The sequence below is a fragment of the Gallinula chloropus genome, assembly GCF_964237585.1.
Source record: "Gallinula chloropus genome assembly, chromosome: 2".
NCBI lineage: Eukaryota > Metazoa > Chordata > Aves > Gruiformes > Rallidae > Gallinula > Gallinula chloropus.
Genome location: NC_140086.1, coordinates 36,457,027 through 36,483,013, shown reverse-complemented (window position 1 = coordinate 36,483,013; position 25,987 = coordinate 36,457,027). Strand labels below are relative to the sequence as shown.

At 39.8% G+C, this 25,987-nt stretch overlaps 1 protein-coding gene across 6 annotated transcripts in view; it reads left to right on the top strand.

The window, feature by feature from the left end:
• The window catches only part of SULF1 (sulfatase 1), a gene marked incomplete at both ends in the record, with an annotated part of 63,003 nt that overhangs the window by 19,839 nt on the left and 17,177 nt on the right, over positions 1 to 25,987 (top strand). For 3 of the 6 annotated variants that reach the window (XM_084259951.1, XM_084259954.1, XM_084259952.1), the window contains 6 exons: positions 717 to 886; positions 11,415 to 11,565; positions 12,586 to 12,761; positions 13,301 to 13,429; positions 13,690 to 13,746; positions 14,760 to 14,889. In XM_084259951.1, the coding sequence (XP_084116077.1) occupies positions 717 to 886; positions 11,415 to 11,565; positions 12,586 to 12,761; positions 13,301 to 13,429; positions 13,690 to 13,746; positions 14,760 to 14,889 (813 nt within the window). The remainder of the gene's footprint in view (positions 1 to 716; positions 887 to 11,414; positions 11,566 to 12,585; positions 12,762 to 13,300; positions 13,430 to 13,689; positions 13,747 to 14,759; positions 14,890 to 25,987) is intronic. The other 3 variants (XM_084259953.1, XM_084259956.1, XM_084259955.1) reach the window with 3 other exon arrangements.

Genomic DNA, 25,987 nt, shown 5'->3' with positions numbered 1-25,987 from the left:
ATTTAAGTTTTCATCTTTTTTTCTTAGTTCCATTTCCTCCCTTCCCCTTGTAGGCTTCCATTTGCCACCTTGGCTGTAGGTTAAGCCAGTTTATTAGCGAGTCACAACCTTAATCTCAGCAGCTGCACTGCTTAAAGTTGTACAATTAAACGAACAGAGCCTGTAGGAATTCCACTGCTCCCTGCATTCACACTTGCAGTTTCTTTGATAGAGATTTTTGCGTTCTGTTGCCTGTTGTAGCTTTCTTCCACTTTGTATACATACAAAAGCACATTCTGAGCAAAGAGCCTGCAAGAAATATTCATGTAAGCAAAACCAAGTAATAGTCAATGATTACTTGCAGTTAGGAGCCCTCAGCTTGGGAAAGTGTTTTATCAGTGAAATTCAAGTAACATATTTTTGTCAGTACAGCCTGTCATTTAAAATGTCACTAGCATTATATTACAAAATCTGGTAATCTTATTTACTTAATGCCTTCTGTTGTATCTGATTTGCAAAATACTGTCTCATTTTATGTGGTCTTGCCTGCTTAAGAAAGTAATTACCACCCAGTCTCCCCTATGGTCCCTTGAATCATACATCTCTTTGATGGTATGTTTTTACTTCCTGATCCGAGCTTTAATGAGGACTTGAAAATAACATAATAACATGATAGTATGTGATCTAATTAATCATGCACTTTGTAACTTTTGCTTTGTGTTAATCGTATGTTCCAGGACTACTTCACAGACCTAATCACTAATGAGAGCATTAATTACTTCAGAATGTCTAAGAGGATATATCCCCATAGGCCTATAATGATGGTCATCAGCCACGCTGCACCCCATGGCCCCGAGGATTCGGCACCGCAGTTCTCAGAGCTCTACCCCAATGCTTCACAGCATATGTAAGTCAAAATCACACCTTGCCAGACCCACTGCTTGAACCTGCTTCTTGTGAGGTATTTGATTATGGAAATGGTATAGGGACAACAAATTCAAATATAAGAAACCCATAGCAAGTGCCGAATGATGCTTGTTTCTTTTGCTGCGCTTGTTCCTTTTGGGGAGAGTGACAGCTCTGACCATTATTAAAACAGAGAGAAGCTCTTTTCTTCCTGGGAAGTTGTGGGAGATTAAAAGGTCAGTATTTGGCTTTGTAAGGGCAGCTTCTTACAATACCCTGAAAATATGTAGGCACAGGTCAGGATCTGTTGGAAAGATATTACTTCCTTCGTCTTCCTCTAAGATATGCACTTCCTGGGCTCTAAATAACTGAATGCATTGAGAGTAAAACACCCTTTTGTAGCTTTTGAGTGCACCAGATTTGTTTATAGACTAGATACTGGCAGGTTCCCAAAATAGCCTATCAGACTTCATTTTAAAATAACATGCTTAATCTTTTCTGATGATTACACTATACTAAAAAAAGAAAAATTAAAAAAAAAAGAAGAGAGAACTGTACCTCTTGTTTCTAGACCTGAAGCCAACTCTAGTTAAAAATCTAAGGGTAGTCCTCAATTGTACACCTTGCTTTATATCTTGACTATTCTGTATTCTTTTTAAAAAAGAAAAAAGGGAAAAAAGGTAATAAAATACTACAGCTGTATTGTAAATGGATTTAGCCTCAGAAAATGAGGAGGAACCTGCTTCATCACACAGTGAAAATGCTCCTTGTAAAAAATTGCCTTTTTTACACTGCAGTAGCTCACACACAGGGATGTTTTTTGCAGCTGCATTAAACAGTTTGAAATTGAAAGGAGTAAGTTACTGCATAAACTGCATACATGAACTGATTTATCAGTTTGTATTTTTCTGTCCTTCTATTGGCTGCTACTTTCTAGATATGCCACTTTCTCTGACCTTACATTCTTAACTATATTTTTCTGAGCCTATGTTCTCAACATCCCCTGCTCCTGAGACTAGACTTTGAAAATAATAGTCAGCACTGTTTCATAGTTCTTCAGATACTCTTAGCTGCATACAGAATTGATGAGGTTGCTACTTTAGTTCGTAAATATTCACTTGAAATGTGTTCTCAAGTAATCATCCTGAAGAATTATTATCACCCTTTTGTGTCCTAAAGGTAAAATAAGATAGACATGAGCACATGGAACCAGCCATGTTGATCTAACTTAGTAACAGGAATTTGGGGCTCCAGCAGAAAGCAGCAGGGAACACTGAGGGAAAAGACAGCCAAGAGATATTCTTTTTTCCTTGTTTTTCTAGCTTCTGAAAACCATCAGTTTAGGGGGAGCATCCAGGCCACTGAGCTCCATTGTCTTTGCATCAGTCCAACCTGCCTTTGAACTACAGTGGCAACCCCACCATTCTGCTACCAGTGCCACTCCATGTGTTAGTAACAGACGACTGCTTTTTCTTTCCTTCTAAACCTGGAGGTTGCCCATGCCACTGGTGAATAGTCACAAAATCTGATTTAATGGACTTCTCCCATGTCTTCTTTCAATCATCCCTTTTCATAGCAAGAGAGTTATATCTAATTGTTCCCACTCTGCTCAACAGATTGTGTCCCGTTTAGTGGCACAGATTGCCTGGCCTCAGGCAAGCCATCCTGTTTGCTGGGGGACTATCCATCATACAGGAGGGTAGGATTCAAACTGTTTCCGCTTAGCTGTAGGGACCGTGTCTGGAAGAAAAGCACTGAATCATTGTATTTCAACCTAACTCTCCCCAGGCCAGAGCAACTCATTTTACTTGTGTTCACTGTCTCCAGATAAAGGATTGTAGGAACTTGCATTGGGTTAACATGATCCTGACACTGTCTACGGCTTGGTATTTTCAGCCTACTTCTTTTCTAGCTGGTGATGCTAGAGCCAATGGGTTTAGCCAGTTTCCAAAAAAAATAACTGACTCTCCACTTTATATAGGCTGCATGACACCTGCAAAGATCAAGCAAAGCTCTTAGTTATTGATTTGTGGGCTTAGTTGCATTTGAGCAGTTGCATAGATTAATTTTTATTTGTGTGGATTCCTGGGGTCTAAACACCTTGCTCTGCTAGGCTGCTTGTGAAACAGCCCAGAATATGAGACTCAGCTGTGCTGCTTCTTGTCTTCTGGTGTTGTTGATTTCTTGGCAACCTTCTCGCAAAGATTTTTTTCCTCTGGTGACCTCAAGAAATCCTTGCTGGGCTGTTTCATGTTTCTTATTTCACTGACTGACTGCATGCATGTGTTAGAGTTCAGTCTGCAGACTAAGAAATGAGACAAACTGAAGATAAGCTGCCAATTTGGGTGGCTGAAGCCTCCAAATAACTGACTTCTCTAGCAAAAATATTAACAATGTGCTCTAAAAGACATAAGTTCAGTTCTCACGGAAGTGTTTGGTGCTCCCTGTGAAAACAGCACAAGAACAATAAAATCCCTCCTGCCAAGGTTTGTGTAATTTGAACGTTTAACCCTTAGGTTTTCTTCCTTGGTGGTCAAGCACCATTTGAATCTCTTTCTCTCTGACCTTGGGTGACAGCCATCTGACCTTGGATTTTGTTTTTAAAAATGTAGTTGCTATATCATGTTACTGTAACGCCTACCTCAAACAAAGAAGGGAAACCAGGTCAAAAGCTGCTTGCTGGCTCTACAAACTGAGATGGAAGGTTATACCTACAAACCAAGGATTAAGATAGCCTGTTAACCACATGTGAGGGGAAGTTTTCTTTAAAAGGGCAGTAGCTGAAGCAGGCCCTTAAATTATGTGACATTTCTTTGCTGGGAAAATACCTCTCATTTGATTGAAATACTGTCCTTAATACATTAAAAAAAAAAAGCAAAAAACAAACAACAGCACCATCGAACACAATCAGAAGTTTGTTTAGAAGTTTTCCACTTGCATGTATGTAGAGTGGAGCAGCTACAGCAGGAGACACTGGAGTTCAGGGAGAGTTCTAACCTCAAATGTGGGCATCCATTGGGCTTATTTCCCCACATGGCAGCATACAAAAAGGAATATCAAATGAATGCTGCAGCAAAATCCGTAGGATTTATGAAAAAACCATCAAAACCAAAAAGAAGAGAAAGAACTACTTTCAGTCCTGTCTGCCTCAGCACAAACAGCCTGCTGGGGTGACACATGAAGTCTTACAAGGACAAGAAAGGTAATGATGTGTAGGCTGTTTAATCATTAATTTTAAGTGATCCCTGTTAATTCTCTTTAGCTCCAGTTTAGCAGACTGTGTCTTACTGGAAGCAGCAGACACTATTGTTTTTAAGTGCATTTTCCCTCCCACTCTCCCACCTCTCCTCGTTAAAACATGTCCTATTTCTGACACCTAAAAATATTTCTGAAAGTTTATGCTGGCTGCTGTCACCATAATGAGTGACATATTTTCTGAAAATAAATCATACTAATGCATGTACTCTAGCCATGCCCAGAAGTTATTTCCGTGGAAGAAAATGGGACCAGAGAAGAGGTACTAGATGAAAGCGATACACAGATTATTGCTGTAGTGATGAACATCATCTGTTGGGGAGTGGGTTTGTTAGACCTTTGGAAATGCTGTTATTAGAGTTATGAAGTTATGACACAAGAGGTGGCTCTGTAGGTCTCCCTGGCAGCTGTTACAGGGGAAACTTGTTCCATCAGACAGCTGAGCAGGAAACCTCTGACTCAAAGGATGCTCTAATGAAAGCCTGAATTCTCAGTTATGCTCAGAGCCTCTGGCACTTTAACTTCCCTTTACCTTCCAGTGTGAACCAGTCTTAGGGGAACTGTGAATCAGACCTTAGCTGTTTATAAGCTGTGAAGTAAACAAACATTAGAAGAAATAATCTGTGGGAGGCAGGTTTACTGAAGAATATAAAAAATGGAAGTCTGAAACACTGCTGGCTGTGCTGAGTTGAAGATCCTTGGGCTGACGGGAGGCCTGACAGTGAGATTTTATGGTTACCTGGAAGCAATACTATTGCCAGACTAAATATCTTGGGAGGAGCTGCTAGGAATGGCATCTGGGAAGGGGTCAGAAAGCTTCCCAAGATAATGTGAAGAGAAATAGGTGTTATGAAAGGCAGAGTTTTAAATGTCCATTTAGAGATAGTATGAAAGGTCCTGAATGACCAGGTCTGTTGATAGCACTGTGATTGTGGTAGTGAAGCATGAAGAGCATTACTGTTGCACCTCCAAATCCCCAGAGCGGTCTTCACTGAGAATTTGTGGTGCCTTCTAGTCACTGAGGCCGAGTCTTAAACATCTGCCAGTTGCAACGGTATTTCTTGTAATGTGGACACTTACCCTTTAGAGAAGGATTTAGAGTAGGCAGTAATAAATCTTGACATGTCAGCGTGTCTTGTCATGGCTGGCCTGAGGCCCACTTGGACTCCTGACCTAGAGATAAATTATCAATGCTATCATACACATCATTGTATGTGTGACTTTAAACAGGACTAGAAGAAATAGCATGTTATAGAAATGTGGAAAGATTCCAGTCACCCAATTTGCTTCTGCAGCAGCAACAAATAATCTTCCAAAAATAAAAATTTGTTATATGTAACAGGTAACAACTTATTTTTCTTTTGTATTCCGATATATAGCAGCTGTGTTACACTTTGGCAGGGGAAACTTTTGTACCTCACATCCCCAGATACATAAATATCTTTGGGTTTAAAAGATTCCCCTTTTAAATGGCAGCAAATTAGACCCAGAATGATGAAATACAACTTCACATTAACACTTACAATGCCACTCGTCATGGGGGATTTATATACTTATTTTTACTCAGAATCTTTCTGCTTTCCAAGAATAGTGTTAAACCTGGAAGTTTACTTTCCCTTGGAAACAAAGGATTTGCTTCCTTTATTTATTTACTTTTTTTTTTCTGAAGAAACATGACCACTTATGCAATAATCGCTAATGATATTTCAAAGAATAATATAGGTGTTAACTTTGTACAGAAACTATTTTGTTCTCACAATGAGTTTTACCATAGGTATTCTTTTACAATGTTGTTGACTTCTATTTTTGTGAAACTAAAATGTTCCTAGGGCATATAAGCACTGTATTATTTTCACTAACTGGAGGACTCCCAATCCAAACAGAAGATTAGCCAAACACTTTGGGGATGAAAACCCCTGAGAACTCAATGGAATTATTCACAATCAACATTTTTAGGCAGCATTTTTTCTGAACAAAATTTTCTTTTGTTGGATAAAAACAGGAGGGAATTAGATGGTAAATAGAGGCAAACACAGATTTATAGTATGAGCAATTGAACAAATGTTTGCAAACGTGCTCGTTTCTTTCCCTGTTAACACATCTGAAATGGAAATGTATATATTTAGATCGAATTTTAGAAAACAAATGTTAGTTTAAAGTTGCACTGAATCCCGGGAGCTCTTAAAACATGCTATACTCTGCTTTATTTCTTTTCCACACAGATACCACAACTGTGTAAACAGCATTTAGCCAAGCTGAATCTCTCATTCTTTTCTTGACTCATGAAGTATCTTTTTGTAATAATAATTTGCAGAAGGACTTTACTCCATTTATTTCATTGAATATTTCAGAAAAAGCAGTTCCATTACTGGTAAATGATCATGTAATTCATTTCTGAATGATTTGCTATTTGAGGACCCCATTTCAATAGGTGCCCCAGTACAAGCATCTGTTGGTTTGGGTTGCTGGGGTTTTTTTATTTCTTGTCTAACTTAAAATTATTGTGGTACCTTAGAAGCCAAATAAGATGCATTATCATTTCTGAACTTCAAATTTAAATATACAAATATAGTAAATATATTGACAATAAGCATAATTAAAATGCATTATATGAAATGCTGATGTAACTGAAGGTTATTAAGACCTTTTGGAGTCAGGCCACAAAGCTGAATGTTAATATAATTCCTTTCCTCTCAACTTTGAGTATCTATTTGAACCAATGTTTACAGATAAATGATAGATTTCAAGGTGTATATTTCTTCAGAGAGAAAAGTATGCTTTTGTTTATGAAGATTTACTTCTTCCCTAACCTATAGAACACTCTGTTATCGCCACTGCAGGCTTTCCTGCTGCAGTTTAACAGGTGGCAAATAGACAGGGAATGCAATTTCCATTATGTAGCATGAACAAAACAATGCACATTGATGCAGAGACATTAACTGTTAAGAGAACTTGAACTAAACGAGTCACCCCTTTCCTCAGGAGGCTGTAATCTAAAGCTGGAGAAGGCTGATACTAATTTTCTTTTTTGGGTTTTTGCAAAAGTGCACATAAAATGGGATAGTTTCTCTGTAAATGTATTTATATAAATGAATGACTACAAAATCTCAGGATAAATTATTTTTCTCATTCTGAGAATGCATTTATGGGAGAGTGCCCGACTGGGTTCCACATTTCTTATTGTTAAGTATTTTGGGATTTTGATTTTTTTTTAATTAAACTGGAGGTGTCAATTTGAGATTTTTATGAACCTCTACCTTCCAGTGTCCTGACCAGTGCTAGAACAAACCTGTCATGGAGTGCCAAGAAGCAATCTAGGTTTGCCCAAGCTGGTATAGACTACCAGAATGACAAATACTCTATCTTGTTAGAAAACATTTGTTCTCTCAGTCCTTACCCTCTCTACAGATTTAATATTCCTGCAGCACACTGCTGGTCATTTTAGAACTGACCTGTATGAAGGGGAGTACGTTTTCATTTTTTTCTATTTTTGTAACATTTAAAATGAATTCTCAGTCAGTCTCCAGGTGCACATTCAGCAGTTTAAGTGGTTCACTCTTTGCCAATCAACTAGCAAGAATGACCTTGAAATCAGAAACCTCTCCTCACTGCATTCTGGGGCAGCATCTGAGCTGTTCAGGGGCAGCCCAGCAATAACTGACAGGCATGCAAGCCTTGCCAGACTTAGAGACCATGGACAACCTTAAAATAATGAAGTATCTAGAGCTGTCTGCTGATCATGGACCAACATATGTACTAAAGAAGACATGTCACATTTCTTCAACCCTATATCCCCACTGTTTAGAGGAATCAAGGAAATGTATGTGGCTGTGTTACTTTACAGTAGTACTTGTCAATACAGAGCAAAGCTGTTCCCAAAAATGGAAGAATAGAAACAGTGACAGACTGTGCTATGAGACTTTCAAGGGCTTATAACAGATGAACATTTAGTTGATATCTCCTGCTGCTTGAAGAAAAAAAATCTTGTGATAAACAGTTATCACTGACAGGGAAGAGACCTGTCTACTTGGAAGGGTTTTCAGCAATCAGCAACATTATCCCCAGAATTCACTTCTGTTGCATTTTTAGGGGGATTTTTTACCTCCAAAAGAAGGTAGACAGATCTCAGGGTAATGTCAGGTCTTGTGCCTGGGAAGCAGTGACATTCTGGTGGATTTCTGCAAGGCACAAGAAGAGGTATGCAGTGAACACAGACAGGTTCTGGGGCTTTTGGTTTCCTTTCTACTTCTTCCCTATTACTCTTTCCCCTCCGCTTCAGACCTCTGTTTCACCTCATCAGCCACTGGCATTGGATATTTCACAGTAGGTCCTGTTCCTTGAATTGTCTGGGATGAAAATTCTGCTCACTCTCTTCCTACTGCATTTCTCACCCAGAAAATTCAAAATGCATTTGGAAAGTGTCTGTGAAAGGTTTTAACCAACCTGCTAAATCTTTGAGTGCTGCTTTTTAAAGACTATCCATTACATGGAGGAGGCTTCTGACAATGGCCTGGGAACGTGAGACCTGAGCCTGCTTCAGCAGCTGGCTCTCCTTCCTGGCACAGCAGCAGGCTGTCACGGCGCTGCCGGCTGAGCGTGGCTCACAGCCACCTCATCCCTCTGTGGCGGGGGCACTCAGGAGTCTGCTGAAAAAAAAACCAACCCAGTTTTGCTGGAAAATGCTGATTAATCAAAACTGAGTTCTTTCATGGGAAAGCACCTCATTTGACAAACTTCCAAAGAAACAGAGGAAAGTTTGCACTGCAAGTATCCTTTTTTTCTGACAATGTGTCTAATACTTGATGACCAAAACTTCTAAGACTTGCTTCTTCAAGGTCTAGGGCTCCATTGGGGCTGCTGGCAAACCAGCTACCTAGAGGGCCGTGCTCCCAGGCTCAGTTTCATTAACTTTGAGGTGGTGTAAAAGTTCCTTTTAAAAATCAGATTTCTACAATGGGAAATGTGAAAATTTTGACTTTTCAACCTGAAACAAAAGTTTCCATCAGAAAACAAATTTCAATTTATGTTTGTCTTTGCTAAACTTTCCATACTTCTTAGGAAGGATGTAGTCAAGGCACTGTTCACAAATCCTGTGATACCACGGTCTCTCTTCTGTTTCCCGTTGAGGCTAGTGGTTAAGTAGATTAGTCAAAACTAGCTGTATGTACTTGATATATTAATACTTCTTGAATTCTACCTAAATTCTCAAAAATGGTCTCAAGTTTAAAATGTGGCCTCCATTAATTTATTGCAGTTTACTATCAGTCTATTATGTTGTCCATTCAGCCGACTTTTTTCCTCACAATATATACTTATCGGTTATACACCTAATAGGTAATACAATAACGTCAAATGCTTCAGTAAAATCAACTGCTTCCACCATTCTGTGATCTCACGCAACCCTGTCAAGAAAAACAAAAGCTAAATGAAGAGCTGGTCAAAGGTGTGACTTTAAGTTATCAGTATGAAAAGTTTGGATATTATTCAGTGCTACCTCTCACAAAAGGGCAACTACACATAAATATTTCTGGAGGAAAACTTACCTTTGGGTAATGCACACATTAAAATTCTCAGTGTCTAAACAGTCAACTAATATTGAATTTCATTTTTGTTGTAAACTGAGGAAGAACAGTAGAAATCAAACTATCAAACACACAACAGATTTTTTTCATTGTCTATTTACATTTGTTTTTCAAATGTAATACTGCAATACATGTATCATGTACTGCCATGTATTAGAAATGGCGAAAAAGTAAAACTTCACCAAAATGACAAAGCCTAGATTCTCAAAGCCTAAATTCTGCAAGTGTTAGAGAAGGAAAGTAGTTGTATGTAGGGGGCTTTGTTTGGTTTCTCTTCACTTTTTAGTTGTCATGTGTGCCAGGTATATAACAAGGTTGAAGGAGAGCATTTATACTGTGTATATCTATGCCACAAATATATTTGGCATATTTTTTGCAGTACTTTTTCTTCACAGGTGACATTTTTGGAGCATAGGAAGTTCTGCACCAACATGTGGAAGAACTTTTTCACGGTGAGGGTGACAGAGTCCTGGGACAGGCTACCCAGGGAGGTGGTGGAGTCTCCATCTCTGGAGATATTCAAGACCCATCTGGACACCTATCTGTGCAATATGTGCTAGGGAGCTGCTTTGGCAGGGGGGTTGAACCCGATGATCTCTCGAGGTCCCTTCCAACCCCTATGATTCTATGATTCTGTGAACATATTCTTATTTCTTTGACAATATCCTTCAAAAATTCATCACCCATGGATAAAACACCTCTCCTGAATTTTTCCTTTGATGTTTTTGTGAATTCCTAAAGCACCATTCATCAGTAGGACACTGCGCCATACTTGTTAGAGTTAGTATCAATAGCATTTAGTTCAGTATTGTGGGTATAGTTCATCCTATGCTGATAATGCTCTGTGCTTTGCATTCACATTGGAAAAGTAACACACAAACATTATTTTGGTACAGGTGGAATTCGCACATCTACCACATCACTGGAAATCAATAGGAGGGTTGAGGGCAAGTGATGGAGACTGAACATGAGGCTGGAGCCAACAGTGCTGCTAACAGCAGTTTCTGCAGTTTCTTAACTTTCTCCTTCAAGGCCGCAGCATGGCTTTGTACCAGATGTGACTCTGTGCCTGGGTAGCCAGCCCCACAGGGGTAGCACTCAGGGTCCTGGCAATGCCCACACTTGTACTTGCCTTTGGAAAAAAAGTCAGTGCTTTTGCTCTTTGGGTCGTCTTGAAAACTAGTAACACCAGTGTTGCCATTCTTAGTACTGACTAGAACATGTCTTTATTCCACAGGTTAATATCTTTCTTGTGAGTGTTGTTTAACTTGTGCTAATATAAAGGTAATTTCCTCACTGAAGAAGTCGTCATCTTTGATCTCTGAATTCCTTCATTTTTCTGCTTATCTTTTTGGGATGCACCATTCATATGAGCGTTTTTAATGATTACAGATTCTTCTGAGGCATATCCCAAATCTTAATATGCACCTTGTAGTAGTCTTTAAACCTCAAAGAAAGCTCAGAAAGCAAGTGTTTACAGATTTCTGAGGAACAAATGTATGAACCAATGAAGCCTGGAAGCCTCTGAAATGATGTTTTATGATGTTTTATGATTTGGCATTAAAAATACCAGATACCACATGGAATTTGTGATTTAACTGCTTGTTGACTATTCCAGTATTAGAGGAGTTCCACGTTGCTCCAATGTTTGTGATACTGCACAACTTCTCAGACCCTTTCTTTTCCTCCCAGCACTCCCAGCTATAACTATGCACCGAACATGGACAAGCACTGGATCATGCAGTACACAGGCCCCATGCTGCCTATCCACATGGAGTTTACAAATGTCTTGCAGCGCAAAAGACTTCAGACCCTGATGTCAGTTGATGACTCTATGGAAAGAGTGAGTGCAAGAAACTACTGTGAATGCAATCTTACTTGTCACTTTCTCCAGCCGCAGCCTGGGAAAAACCCTTGGGCTACAAAAAGAATTACACCACATATCCTCAGTATAAATGAATTCTGGTTCTCTGCAACATAGGGCCAAGCTCCTCACTTGGTCCTTTTAATTTCTGGGTGAATAAGCTGGCTACTTTTTTTTTTTTTAAAGGGAAAAGTCACCAGGCCTAAAATAAAGCCTGGTATTAACAGAAGATGCATCACCTGCATGTACACATGGATAGACACAGGTGCACACATGCCAACTTCTATTCATTTCACACACTCCCTTTACAGTTCGTCCCTTAGCTGAAATCTGGGAATTGACAAATCACAGCAACTCAGGTGTCAGTCTGCTAGTGTTTGCAGAAGTTAGGCAATGCAGTGTACAGCTAATTATAGGTAACATGATACATGAACTATTAGGTGTACTTTGTATGACTTTTTGTTCCAAAATCAAGCACCATGACCAAAGATCTTCCCCCAGAGAGATTTCTTTAAACTTTAATAAAAATTTACAGCCTTTTCCCAAGCCCACAACTGTAAGGAATGAGAAGGTTGTAGACTAACACAGTAAATCAAATCTGGGTACCATTTAACCTGAAGTTGCAGCAGACTTTTCTTCCCAAGCTGTGTTTGAGTACACAATGACTTCTGGACATACAAATGCAACTACACTAGTACTTCCATATTCTTCTATTTTAATTTTCTGGACCTATTTCATTTTCCCCTCTGTCAAATGCGAAGTCGAACTTTTAGGTTGATTTTTTTAGCAGCTCACTAAAGATGAGATGTAAAGATGAAATGTAAAGGTGAGATAAAAAAAAAAAAGTCCCACACCAGAATGTCTGTTTCAACAGCCTCGTCAATGTCATGTTTGATTCTGTGAATTTAGAAGGGTAAAACGAGGATTATGCATGATGGTTATTCACCAAAAGATGTTTTGCACGTTTAATTTTAAGTTTTTTCTTATGATGTGTTGCAGTTATACCAAATGCTTGCAGAGATGGGAGAACTGGAGAATACCTACATTATTTACACCGCTGACCATGGTTACCATATCGGGCAGTTTGGACTGGTCAAGGGGAAGTCAATGCCATATGACTTTGATATTCGAGTTCCTTTCTTTATTCGTGGTCCAAGTGTAGAGCCGGGATCAGTGTATGTTCTCTTATGTCTCTGGCACAGCTGTTGAACCTAATGTAAAATACTTCTAAGAGCATGTAATTATCACTCTGCCTAGTTTCATTGCATAAAGGATGCCCTACTATTGCAAAGCAGTGAGTCTTATGAAGAGGCACATCTTTCATTCTGCATATTGTTAATGAGTTATAACGCAGATGAGAAAGTTGCATGATTTAAGGGTTACACTTTGGGGTTTGCTTTTTAAAAGTAGTTGCTCACTTTCTGGTTTAGGTGAACGGATGGCATCATGCCCTCAAAGTCAATGAGATAAGAGAATTGTAACCACTGGATCTCCTTGTCTTATCGTGCTCAGCATTTTCTTTGTGATGCCAACCTGCAGTACTGGCCTGTTGTTCTTGGAGTTGTAGCCTTCAAAGCAGATTTTCTTAACACTTCTGTGGAGATTTACATCTTCAAAGCCCCAATAAACATTAATTAACATTCTGTTTCGAATAGAATGTCAAGACTTACATATTGGACACATGACAACTATGACCTTTCCTGTTGATTTGCAGAGTGCCTCAAATAGTTCTGAATATTGACCTTGCTCCAACAATTCTGGATATAGCAGGACTTGACACGCCTCCAGATATGGATGGTAAATCTGTCCTAAAGCTTCTGGACCTGGAGAGGCCAGGAAACAGGTGGGTCCCAGCGGGGTTATTTTAGCCAGTTCAGAAGCAAATACCTAAGTAAATCAACATCTGAGTGGAAAAAGATTCTGTGAAAATGAGCCATGTCATGCCAATGGCCACAGCTTTCACATTTGAAGAGTTTCTTAAATAGCACACCTATAAAATTGCAGGTATATGTAAGTGGAGAGGTGATTTTTCAAAAATAAACTGTTAACACTCACAGCACTATACATAGGTGCCAGCACTAAATATTATTATTTTGCTTTCAGGTTCCGAACAAACAAGAAGACCAAAATTTGGCGTGACACATTTCTGGTGGAAAGAGGGTAATTATTAGGGGTGAGAGAGTTTTGGGAGAGCCTGCCTACTGGGAACACTCTCTTGTACATGCTCTCCTTTCCAGTCACTCCTCTTCCTTTTTTATGGTCAGTGAAGTAGTAAATTTTGCCAGCGAATTTAGAGGCCTGACTTGTTTCCTAGTTTCCCACCACTGGCTTTGCAGGCTGCTGTGCTGCTAAATCACAGCCCCTGAAGAAATTTGAAAATATGCTTTTCTGGTGACTCTCCTGACCGGTACCTTCTTTTTCTCTAACATCGTACTTCTGACCACTTATGTCATCATGTAACTCATTTTCTTTCCAAATCTCTGTTTCAAATCCAGCTGTGCAGAATCCTCTTATCAACTGATTTTGTATTTTCCATCACATATTGGCAGCATTCTTCATTTCTGTTCTAGCTAAGGAAAAACTTATGTGTAAATGAGGTTTATGTCTATAACCACTCCTCTTTTCACTGGTACCTCTTTATACCCTTTCATCTTGCCAATTACTGCTGTGAAAATTTTACTCTAGGTAAAAATTTGTACAGCAATTTCCTCGTGGCATTTTATGGCTTTACAGATTATGGATATCTTGTGTGATGTAGTACAAAACAGGGCATATAAGACACATTGCAATGAATAAGATACAGTCAACATAGTGCTGAATGAGTACAGAAGCCCCGTAGTCTCTTCAGCAAGGCTTTTCAGCCAGCAGAGTACTACTTCAGCATGTTTTGCTCTGTGGAAGAACATACATTTATGTATGAATGGTGCTGAACCGTATCAGTTAGACATATTTCAGCAACCCTTATTTCACTTTGGGTAATTTCCAGCAAATCACCTGAGCCTTTTTTTTTTTTTTCACTACATGACCTACGTTGAAGGTCAGTTACAAAAATGTGGGGATTTTTTTCCCCTGAGAAGACTTTAAATCTTCAAGTAGCTTTACTTTTCTAGTTGCATTAATCATTCATGGATTTTAGAAGAATGTGCCTAAACTGAACTTTGTATTTTTTAAAGAAAATTTCTACGCAAAAAGGAGGAACCCAACAAAACCACTCAGCAGTCAAATCAACTACCAAAATATGAGAGAGTAAAAGAATTATGCCAACAAGCAAGATACCAGACAGCTTGTGAACAGCCAGGACAGGTAAGCCACAAGCAACTGCAGTCTCCTATGTACCTGTTTTTCATGATGAGTCAAAAGAATATGAAGAGTATGGCATTTGGAATAGCCTATTATTCTGAATATCTCCAGAGCAAAGAAAACCAGATGTAAATTGCTCTAAGCAATGGTCCAATTTAAGGCATTAGAGGGCTTGTCCTCAGTTCGCCATCTCAGTACAGGGCTTATGGTAAGACTCCTACACTTAAATGTAACATTAGATTACTACTTTTTCTTTATTTTAGTGCATTGCTTAATATGCAAGATAATTCAAATAATTACAAGGGAGAGATCTTTTAGACCAGTGAAAGTTTATACTCACTGAGGTAATTCAGAATCATTGGAGCAAACTCCTATGGTTACACATGACTTCATTTGCTGGAATAACAATTGGACAACACACTTGGTAATCATCATACTTCATTATTTATTGAAACACCTTTAATAGAAGAGTTCCCTTGCTCAGAGACGCTTACTGCTTGTGGTCGCTGTAAGGACCCAGACAGCAATACCCAAGCACTACTTTTTCTTTGCTTAGCCTTAATGATTTCAGCAGAATGCCTGACTGACACAAAGATCCAATTGCCTGCTCACGCAAGCAGAAGTTACTGCATCCCTGACTAGGATGCTTACACCTGCAGCTCTGCAGTGCACATACAGGGAGTGAGCTATATTACAAGAAAAGTGAGTCTGACTCCAAATTCTCTTCAAACCATTCTGAATTAATGCACTACCTATGGTAAAATATGGAGATGAATTTACTAGGGAGACATGGAAGGAAGCTGTCTGCCTTCCCACTGACACTACCCCCAGCCAGGCACACGCTCGGGGGCCCCCCACGCAGTGGCTTACCCCCACTCTGCCATCCTACCCCTCCATCCCTGTCCTCAGACACCTCTCTGGAGGAGTGTGAGGTGATTTCTCACAGGCAGGCGCTCGTGCCTTTCGCTTAGATGTTTGCTCAGACTGCTGCAGACAGCCATAGGCCTGGCACTGAAATATCAGCAAGCTGTTTTGAACAGGAGCATAAAGCCTTACTGTGCTCCACTATACCATCTGCAGCCACCCATGGTGCCTTGCCCAGGGCAGGTAGGGCTCTACACAGCAAATCGGAGGGCGCTGGGGAGAACTTGCTCACTTAGAGAAAAGCTCCGACCCCACCTTTCCCCTTCTCATTCATTAGAGCGTAGTGTTACAGTAAATCTTGGTTAATCCCAGATTGGACTCGAATATGTTTTGGCTGGCACATCCTCGATCAGGTTCTCCGCCACAGCTCTCACCTCACACATGCTGCTTAAATGCAGACACTTTTGAAGGGATATACACAATATTGCAGTCTCACCCAAGGGCAAAGTTTTCAGGAGTTCAAACACTGCCATTGTAAACAGAGATTAAATTTGAAAAACTGAACATTTTTATAAAAACTAAAGGAGATCAATGAAGTCATTTAGACTGTTAGACGCTAAAATGTTTAGTTTTAAAATGCCAAAATATTTTCTTTGCAATTATTTCTTATATTTATTACCTCTTATGCCAAAATCCCGAGTTAGAATAGCTTTAATGTTCCACATGTGAATAGAAAAGATTAAGCATCTTGACCAGATACAACACCTGGATGGGTAGGAAACACTGTTCGCAGCCCTCTTCACAGCCCACTGTGGTAGACTTGTCATTCCATCCCTTATCAGTGAATCATGTTTGATCAAAGGGAGCAGGAAGAAGGTCTTGAGCCAACAAAGATCTTATAAGAGAAATGGTGTTTGATAGTGGCTCTTCCAACTACAAACTTCCTCGAGGTCCTTTAAAAGCTGAAGATGCATCAGCTCCACAGAGCCCAGCAGCCATCCTTCGTGGCTGAAAGAAAGGCAGGGCCAAAGTGATCTTTTTAAGACCAAACTTCACACCTAGCCATGAAGGTATATAAATTATTTTTTTAAACAGGGACACCAAAATAGTCCGGTGCTAACAGGAAAATCAATATAGAATAGGAAGGGAATATATTTAAAGAGGGACATAGGACATGACATGACCATCGGCAAGGCACTGCTGTGTAAAATAAGTGTCCACAGGAATTTGTCCATATTGAAAAGCTGTTGAAGAAAATTAAAAGCTAATAGGCCAAATAATTTTACTTTAGCACAGCTGGTTTCCAGTGTGCAATATGAGGCATCATAGCTTAATATGAGGTTCCCTCATTGAATTCCACCTTAGCTATTTTGTACCTCTTGGAAGAGAGAAAAAGGAAATATTATTATGTGGGTCTTCACTTTGTGTCATCTTTTGAGATTAAAATCTTTAATTTCAATTGCATAGATACATATATATATACATATAAAATCTTAATTTTAAATATGGTGGTTTGTAATACTTCCTAAATTTACTCTAACCAGTTGCTGTTAACATGACTTAGAGTAAAATCACTTTCACAGAACAAATGATTGCTGACAGATTTTTAAATAATTAAATTCCCGGTCAGTGGGAAGTTGCTGCTAAATGTAACTAAGAGTAAGTGTTTGGTGAACTAATACACCAATGTACTGTCTAGTACATTTAGAGCTTGTTCTTCATTTTAGCTTACTTAAGTCAGTATCTGGTTAATTTGAAATGGAGAACACTATTGGGAGGGGGTTTTCCTGTATTGAAATGAGGTGTGATCCTGAGATCTGCTGGTTCCAAAATCTCCAAGGATGTAGTACTCAGGAAAATAATTGCTTCATCTTTCTATTTAATAAGTCAAGTTGAAATAAATTTTTTTTTTTAGAAAAAAAGGAGGAAGAAAAGAGAACCTGGCTTAACAGAGACCATTTTTTAAATGAAAGTTTCAAAATTTCAATTTTTTTCTATGCACACTTTCTAACTGAAAGTAAGTAAACATAAAAAGGGAAAGAAAACATTCTGCATAATTGCAAGAATCAATTTAAGTTCCAAATTACTTTGCAAAAAATAGAAGTCCAGAAATTTAATTATAGATTACATTGAGCTGCAAAAGAGTAAGGCTTATGAGTTACAAAAAACCCAAGTTTTGTTTCATTAAGGAAAAAATAGTTATAAAATGCGGGCAAAATTAAGTTAAACTTCTTTCCTCATAATTTTTTTTAAATTTAATTTTTTCAGCACCATTGACAGATTACATCATTTTCACCATAGACCACCTTCCCCTTGCTATTTTTTCATAATCCCCTTCACAGAAGGACAGTTTCCAAAAGTTCACTCATCTCCTTGAAAGCATATCAGGTGTGGAACGTGCCCAAGTGCATGGATATGTTCACTTTTGAGTTACCTTCAGCCAGTGGATCAGTGGTGAGCCCTTGCAGGGGAGAAGACTGCCTGCTGGAACTGCATTAGTGAAAGCACAGCTAATGGGTCATGGGAAGTGGTCACTCACCTCTTCTTGGTGCTTGCAAGCTGCAGCTGGAGTGCTGCATTTAGGTTGGGACCTCCATTAGCAAAGGGACTTTGGTACACTGGAGCAAGTCCCGCGGAGGACCCCAGAGGTGGTCAGGATGTACTGAAGAAGGGCAGAAGTTTTTTTTAACCAGAAGAACTGAAAGCAAAGGGGGAATCTAATTACTTGCTTCGACTAACTAATGGCTAATTAGAGAGAAGACAGACCCAGGTGCATCTTGGAGGTGCACAGCAGAAGAGTTACAAGCAATAAGCTAGTTGCAGCAAGGGAAAGTCTGACTAGGTGTGTTCAAAGAAATGTTACTATAAGAATAATGAAGCACTGAAGCCCAAAGAGGCTATGGAAGGTCCTTCCAGGGATGCAAAATCTAATAATGTTCTTACTTTGAGGAGAAGGTTGGACAAATGACCTCCAGATGTTCCTTCCAGAGTTGCACATGCTCTTAATTTTTCCTTGCTTAATACCTAGACTTGAGAATTCCATGTTTTCTTCCTTCTCCTCAGCTTTGTAACTTGGGAATTGCTGTTAATTTTGTCCATCTTATGAGTTATGCATCACCTGCCCATGCCCTATTTGGATACAGACTGGATATCAGGGCTCCTGCTCTGACCCAGCTGTTGATCTGCACTCATCCACAGTACAGCTGGTCTCATCACACTTGGGCCAGGTTCATTCCCCCTGCAAAGGGAGGACCAGCAGGGTGGACTCTCTGCTCAGCTTTGGGGCTTGGTGGAGGGTAGAAATTTCCTTTGCAGTCCCTCTTGTACATCTCAGAAAGCCCTCAAGAAATTATAATGAGAACCAGAGGTTTATATGCCAAATTTGTCACCAGTTTATGTGATGTAACTTACTGAGCTCACCTGATTGAGCCCAGTTGTTTTAGTAGTGACCACTGATGTGTCTTGGCATTTAAATGGTTTGCAGGGTTTGTGTTTTTTTTCATTAGTACATGTTTCTCCTCTCATCTTTACTGTGAAAAGGCACACAGCATAGAAAGAACTACCCCTGCTGTTGTTTTAAAACAGGGATCAGTCAGTGCAAACTTTTAACTAAAACTTTGTCAATTTTCCCATAGAGTGGAAATAATAGCATGTGAACAAAGGTTTTTCTGGATTAATACAGCCTTATCATGACACAAATTTCCTCTCCACTTTCCACTTAAATTACCTGAGATGAGAATATGTGTTAGTTCAGGAGGTTTAGAGGCAAGCTGCTCTTAAATCCTCTGGCAGATTATTTTTGTTGAACTCGCTCCATCTTCTCACGCATGAAATTCTTCTGAATACTTAGAAAACAGCAAAAAAAAGCATGCTAACTTTGTTTTCATTTACACAGTTTTTCCTCTCTTGCCTTACCTAAACATGTAATTAAGGAGTTCAGTTAATTCATAAGTATTCATTCTTTTTCTCTCCACCAGCCTGAGTCATAGAAATTTTCCTGAGGCATAATTTTGACTTCTGGGACTGAACACTGTTTCCCAGGTCTCATGACTGATAGGCCAGGGATCTCTAGTGTGCTGTTCATTATTTACAATCAGTATCAAATCCACAGCCAAACATGCATTTTTATCGTCTTACAAAAATTGCATAAATCACAACCTTACTTTTAAAATTTTCCCAACAGAGGGGAAAAAATAAGGTACCGCCCCAAATGAGGACTGTGAAACCTGGCGTTTAAAATTTTAGCTCTTAGGTTGGATGACTTGGCAGCCAAACCCAGACACAGGTCTATTTATTTTATGGGCATACATCCCCTACCATCTGCTTAGCACTACCTGCCAGTTTGTGAACAACAAAGGTCTGAAACTTGTAAAGATCAGTGGTCTGCTGCCAGCTCCAGTAAGCACTGACAGTGGGCAGAACGGAAAAATGCATCGGGCTGCCCATGTTTGCATGACATGTGTGCCTGTGAACTCAAACAGCTACACAGGTATCATGCCATAGCTGCTAACTTCCCTTGAGCTCACTTTTTCTTGCACCTCAGTTTCAGAGATGTAGAATGTTTCCTTCTGAGGAAGCATATCTTGACATCGCTCTGAAGAAATAATGTTCCATTTGGAGAATACACCTGAAAACTGTACAGTGAGATTGTAGTTAAGATTAGGTCTCAGTGTGATTTAAGGCTTTACAGGTAGTCACTGGAGACATGTTGTTGAATCCAAGCATCAGCTCTGCGGTAAATGTGCAAGATTCTTCTGGCTCTGATCCAAAGAGCATGTTACATAGTTCGTACACTCAACTTCTCACGTATCCTTCACCATTTGAAAATCTAGAGTAAGAATTTAATTTTATTGTCCATCTTCACATTTATCACATTATCATATCAGCATTCAGTTGAAAGCATGTTTATTTGTAGTGCTAAAGTAACACTTGCCATCAATCAGCTTACAGATAATATTGTAAAGGAAATTAGAATAGGACTTATTAGGTGTAGTCTGGTTTGGCTCAAGTATCTATGTTCTCATAAAATAAATATCACAGACCATACATTTGTAAAGGTCAGCTTTATGACCAGCTGCGGAATATGAATAAAAACACATCAGCTGGTAAGAGCAGGCCAGAAGTGTCAGATGGCTGGCCAGACACTGACAGCCAGACCCTGAGCACTCACTAAAACCCAACTAAAATTATGATATGGCATATAAAATATCACTCATAGGTCCTCCTGGTTTCAAAACATCCTCCTGATGCTTGCAAGAGTTGAAAGGCCTTGGAAATCAACCTGTTTTACCGGAACATCAGCTTGGTCATCTTTGCCATCTGCCCATTGATACCACCTTTTCTTACTCATAATTCAGCAGAGCATCTATGCACAGGCTTAACTGGAAGCATATGTGTTTGGGACCAGTCATGTGCTTAAAACTAAGTATGTAATTCAGTGCTGTCGTGAACAGCTCTTGCACTTACTGCTCACTTTATACCCTGAAGAGTCATCCCTCATAGTTGACAGAAACATGCCTGCAACTTAGTTGCTCAAGAATTCATAGGAACTGCCAGAAATTATGATACCCCTTGTTAAAATACCACTCTGTTTACGAGTTAAAACCAAATATGAAGATAAGTTCCTTTATCTCTAAAAATAATCCTTCAAAGCATAGTATTTCATATTTCAGCCTAAATATTTCACATTTCAGCCTAAATATTTAAGTTTCCTATTAAACAGAAGACAGCTCTTTCCAGACTTGACAATTCTTCAAATTTAAGCAATTCTTAATCTGAAGTACCAGCTTGATTCTGGTTAAAATCCAGAGATATTCCAGTCTGAGAAGATCACTGGTTTCATCTCTTTAAATCTAGGACCTTGTTCAGCATTTGTACAGCCATCTTATCAGTGTCCTCTAACAGAAAGACTTTTTTGGCTCCTCAAAAAGCAATTTTACACACCAAAAAATGTTTAGACAGGAAACATAGATTGTGCAAGGGTAATTCTTAGAACTTTTGTAGTATATCTTTGAGATTCTCTTTCATTTTAAAGTATTCACTAAAATACAGTATAAACTAAGTCCTCTGCATATTAAATGTATATGACCCAAAGATAACAGATTGTTATCAGTACTATTTATAACTGAATGACTAAGTTTATCCTTTTCATTGGCTCCTACTTGTTTACTCCTGAAAGTGGACAGTTATTGGATAATAACAGAAGTTTCTTGATGTTGAGTTTTAACTACAGACTGGTAGAGAATGCTATGGAGGTGAAATAAATATTTGATGTCTCAACCTAAGTGCCTACACTTCTAGAGAAGTCCATTCATTTTTTATAAAGAAGAGAAATTCTGTAACTGTGACACTTAAAATCAATCTTGTCTATACATCAAGAATGCAAAATTGTGTAGTCTGTAAACATCCTAGGCTATTTTATCTTTCTCCCATTTCTTAAACACTGTGAAGTGGCTTAAAGTTGGCAGGTTTTATATAGCTATTTCTGTTATACAATGATTAATTTATTCATTTTTTTCCCCTCCAATTCTGTCCCTGTTAACTGAATGCATTTCTAAAGTCTGTCATACATTTCCCCCTATATGACATCAGTTCTTACAGATCAAATTGGTTCCCTATTTGTTGAACCACTGATCATTGCACTTTTCAGGAACAGTTTCTCAGGGGGTAAGGCTGTATATAAATAACCATCTCTGAATATATTCATATCAGTATACTCTGGATTATCTGATTCGATATAAGGTGGTCCAGTTATGAAGGAATTGTGCAAAAATTGGGATCTGCCTTTACAGGCTGCATCAACCCGGTTCTAAAATGAAGGAGGGGATTTTTATTCCACAAATATGCAGCAATCCCAAATTCCCTGAGCAAACCTGGCACGCTGTTAAACAGCTGCACTCGCGTGCAATGTTCAAATACTGCTGAGAAGTAACAACACAGATTAATATTTCCAGGAGCGTTTAGGCGCCTCGGTCAGGACCAGGGTTCATGACTGCTCTGTGGGAATGAGTAGAGGGCCTTAGCCCATAAACATTTCTAAGTATTCAGGCCCAGCTCAGCAGAAATAAACTGCTGCTGCTCTCTACTATTTACTTACAGGGCATTTTTCAACACGCTGTGTGACGTGGTCTCTTTGAGTGGCATAGAGGAAGCAAAACCAGGACTCAGTTACTGCAGTAGCACAGCCTTAGGCCAGAGTCCCTTACCAGTATTGTCAGATTAGGTGCCCTGACACTCACCCACATCTGGTTACTGCTAACAGAGGAGAATGGTACAGGCATACACTGCCCATTGAGGTATTTATTTCTCTAAACTGTTTGCAAATTTAGATCATAACTTTTAAAACAGGAAGAAAAGGGAAATGAGGACATGCTTAAATTCATGAAGTCTTCCTTTTCACGCCTTATCTTAACATTCCCTAGGCTGAGCAATAATGATCAAAGTCAGTCATACATTACCAAATAGAAAAAGCACCTGTAAAAATACTGTCACCGTGTTGTATTTCCGGTTGCATGTTCTTCAGGGTTTCATAGCTTTGTGATAAAATCTGACAAGATATTTAACATTGAAGTGTACTACAAATACCAGGTAATTATATTTCATAGAAATCCTCAGCTTGCCCACTGCTAAGACACCTTTCAGGAATGGTCTAATTAATTTTACCTCTATTTAAGGGGGCACCAACTCTCTCATATTTTCACAGCCTAATAACTAAACACAGTGGATTTGAAATCCTGCTGAAGTAGATATTATAGTGCAGTGCACCAGAATGTTTCATACTGAATATATAATTTTTATGTCTTAATTATATTTGGTAACATAATATTTATTTTTAAGGCTGTGGCACAAACTGATCCACAGCAGGAAATGGAGAACCAAGGTATTTATGAAATCATTTGCTGTTGTCTCCCTCATGCAGCTATAAGGTGCAACTAGAGCCATGCCAGTATTAGCACAAAGCAAAACCACCAAGTACAAACAATACCATTTAACCAGCCCATTTGCTCCCCTTTGCCTTTGAAATGACTTTATAAGGGCAAATTTCTAACCCCAGAAGAAAATATGTCATGCCAAGTTCATCATATGAGGAAAAGCTCATGCTACAGCCCTGCTGCAGTCCTGTGTTTGCCTCCCGTCTTAAGCATGTGTACTTATTATAGAACCACAGACTGGTTTGGGTTGGAAGGAACCTCAAAGCCCGTCTAGTTCCAATCCCCTGCCATGGGCAGGGACACCCTCACTAGACCAGGTTGCCCAAAGTCCCATCCAACCTGGGCTTGAACACTGCTAGGGAGGGGGCAGCCACAGCTTCTCTGGGCAGCCTGTGCCAGGGCCTCACCGCCCTCACAGGGAAGAATTTCTTCCTAATGTCTAATTTAAATCTGCTCTACTCCAGCTTAAAGCCATTAGCATTTATCCTGTCACTCCATGCCCTTGTAAACAGTCCCTCTCCAGCTTTCCTGCAGGCACCCTTTATAAGGCACCCTTTACAAGGCACCCTTATAGCACCTTTAGGTGCTATAAGGTCTTCTTTTCTGCAGGCTGAACAACCCAAATCTGTCTTCATAGGAGAGATGCTCCAGCCCTCTGAGCATCTTTGTGGCTTTCCTCTAGACTTGCTCCAGCAGGTTAACATCTTTCTTCTACTGGGGAGTGGAGTAGGGGAGAATCACCTCTCTTGACATGTTAGTCACACTTGCATTTTATTTACATGTTTACTTATGTGTTTAAAGTTCAGGTTTGGCAGAGATTTAAGCAGCTCAAGCTTCTGAATGATAGGATGGGATGGGATGGGATGGGATGGGATGGGATGGGATGGGATGGGATGGGATGGGATGGGACAGACTAGTATAGGATAGGATCATTCAGTTGGAAGAAACCTACAATGACCATTGAGTCTAACTGCCTGAAAACTTCAGGGCTGACCAAAAGTTAAAGCATGTTGTTAAGGGCATTGTCCAAGTGCTTCTCAAACACTGACAACTTGGGGCATAGACCACCTCTCTAGGAAACCTGTCCTGGTGTTTGACCACCCTCTCAGTAAAGAAATGATTCCTAATGACCAATCTACACCTCCCCTGGCATAGCTGTGAACCATTCCCACATGTCCTATCACCAGATGTGAGAGAGAAGAGCTCAGCTCCTCCTTTTCCCCTCCCCGTCCTCCAGAAGCTGTAGAAAGAAATTACATTACCCCTAGGCCTGTTTTTTTTCTCCAAACTAGACAAACCCAAAGTCCTCCACAGCCCTTCATAGGATGCCCAGTCCTTTCACACCGTTACCTCTCCTAAGCTGCCTCTGCAATTTGCTGCCCAGGACAGGGAGGGCTCTAGGGAGAGCTGGCAGCCAGCATATGCAGAGCCAGCCAGAGCCCCAAACGAGTGTGCAGAATGCACCCTGCTTTGGTTTGGGCAGCTGTAAACAGGCAAAGCCTCCCCCCACCCCACCCCCACCCCCCCCACCCCCCCCCGCAGCAGGATAGTCCCACCACGTGGTGTGTGAGTATTAAGGATCCTCTCCTGTTTGCTTCGCCTCTGAAGTTAAACTGAGGTGGAAGGAAAATGAGGTGGAGAGCCAAAGTGAGAGGGAAGTAATTGCTGGAGGGCAGGTGATGAAATGAGATGAAAGAAGGAAAAGATGAGTCAGTGACAGGAAAAAAGGCTGACACAGGTTAAGTTTCACAACATATCTGAAACTATGTAACAGCTTGTTGCAGCCAAATGGAAAGGCCCTGCTTTTCCACTCCCATTAGTTGGGGATTTTTTCAGTTCTGAGTTAGTTCTTCTGGGGAGGGAATAAATCAGCACAGGGGTGCCTAAGCAGGGAGCCAGAAGCAATGACTATCCCATATTCTTATGGCAACAGTGAATTGTTAGATCCACTTAGGTGTCTTACAAAACATCACTGTGTGAAGGAAGATTAAACATGGGGATAATAAGAAAACATATACAAATTAAAATTTAATGGAGACGTACTTAGTTTGTGTATGTGCCAGTGTTCTTTTTATTGATGGAGAAATGGGGGCCCAGAAACCAAACCTAATAGTCCTGGACTTTCAAAGAATAGTTGGGTATTCATAGTAGGAAGGAAGATAAAAATCAGGGGAGAAGGGGCAGTGCATCAGTCAGATCTTCTTTTATGTGCATTAATGCGTTTTATAGATCCAAAGATGAGCAGAAGCACTGTTATGACTTCCTGCATAATGCCTACTCACTGCCTGATTACGCTGGCACGGGCA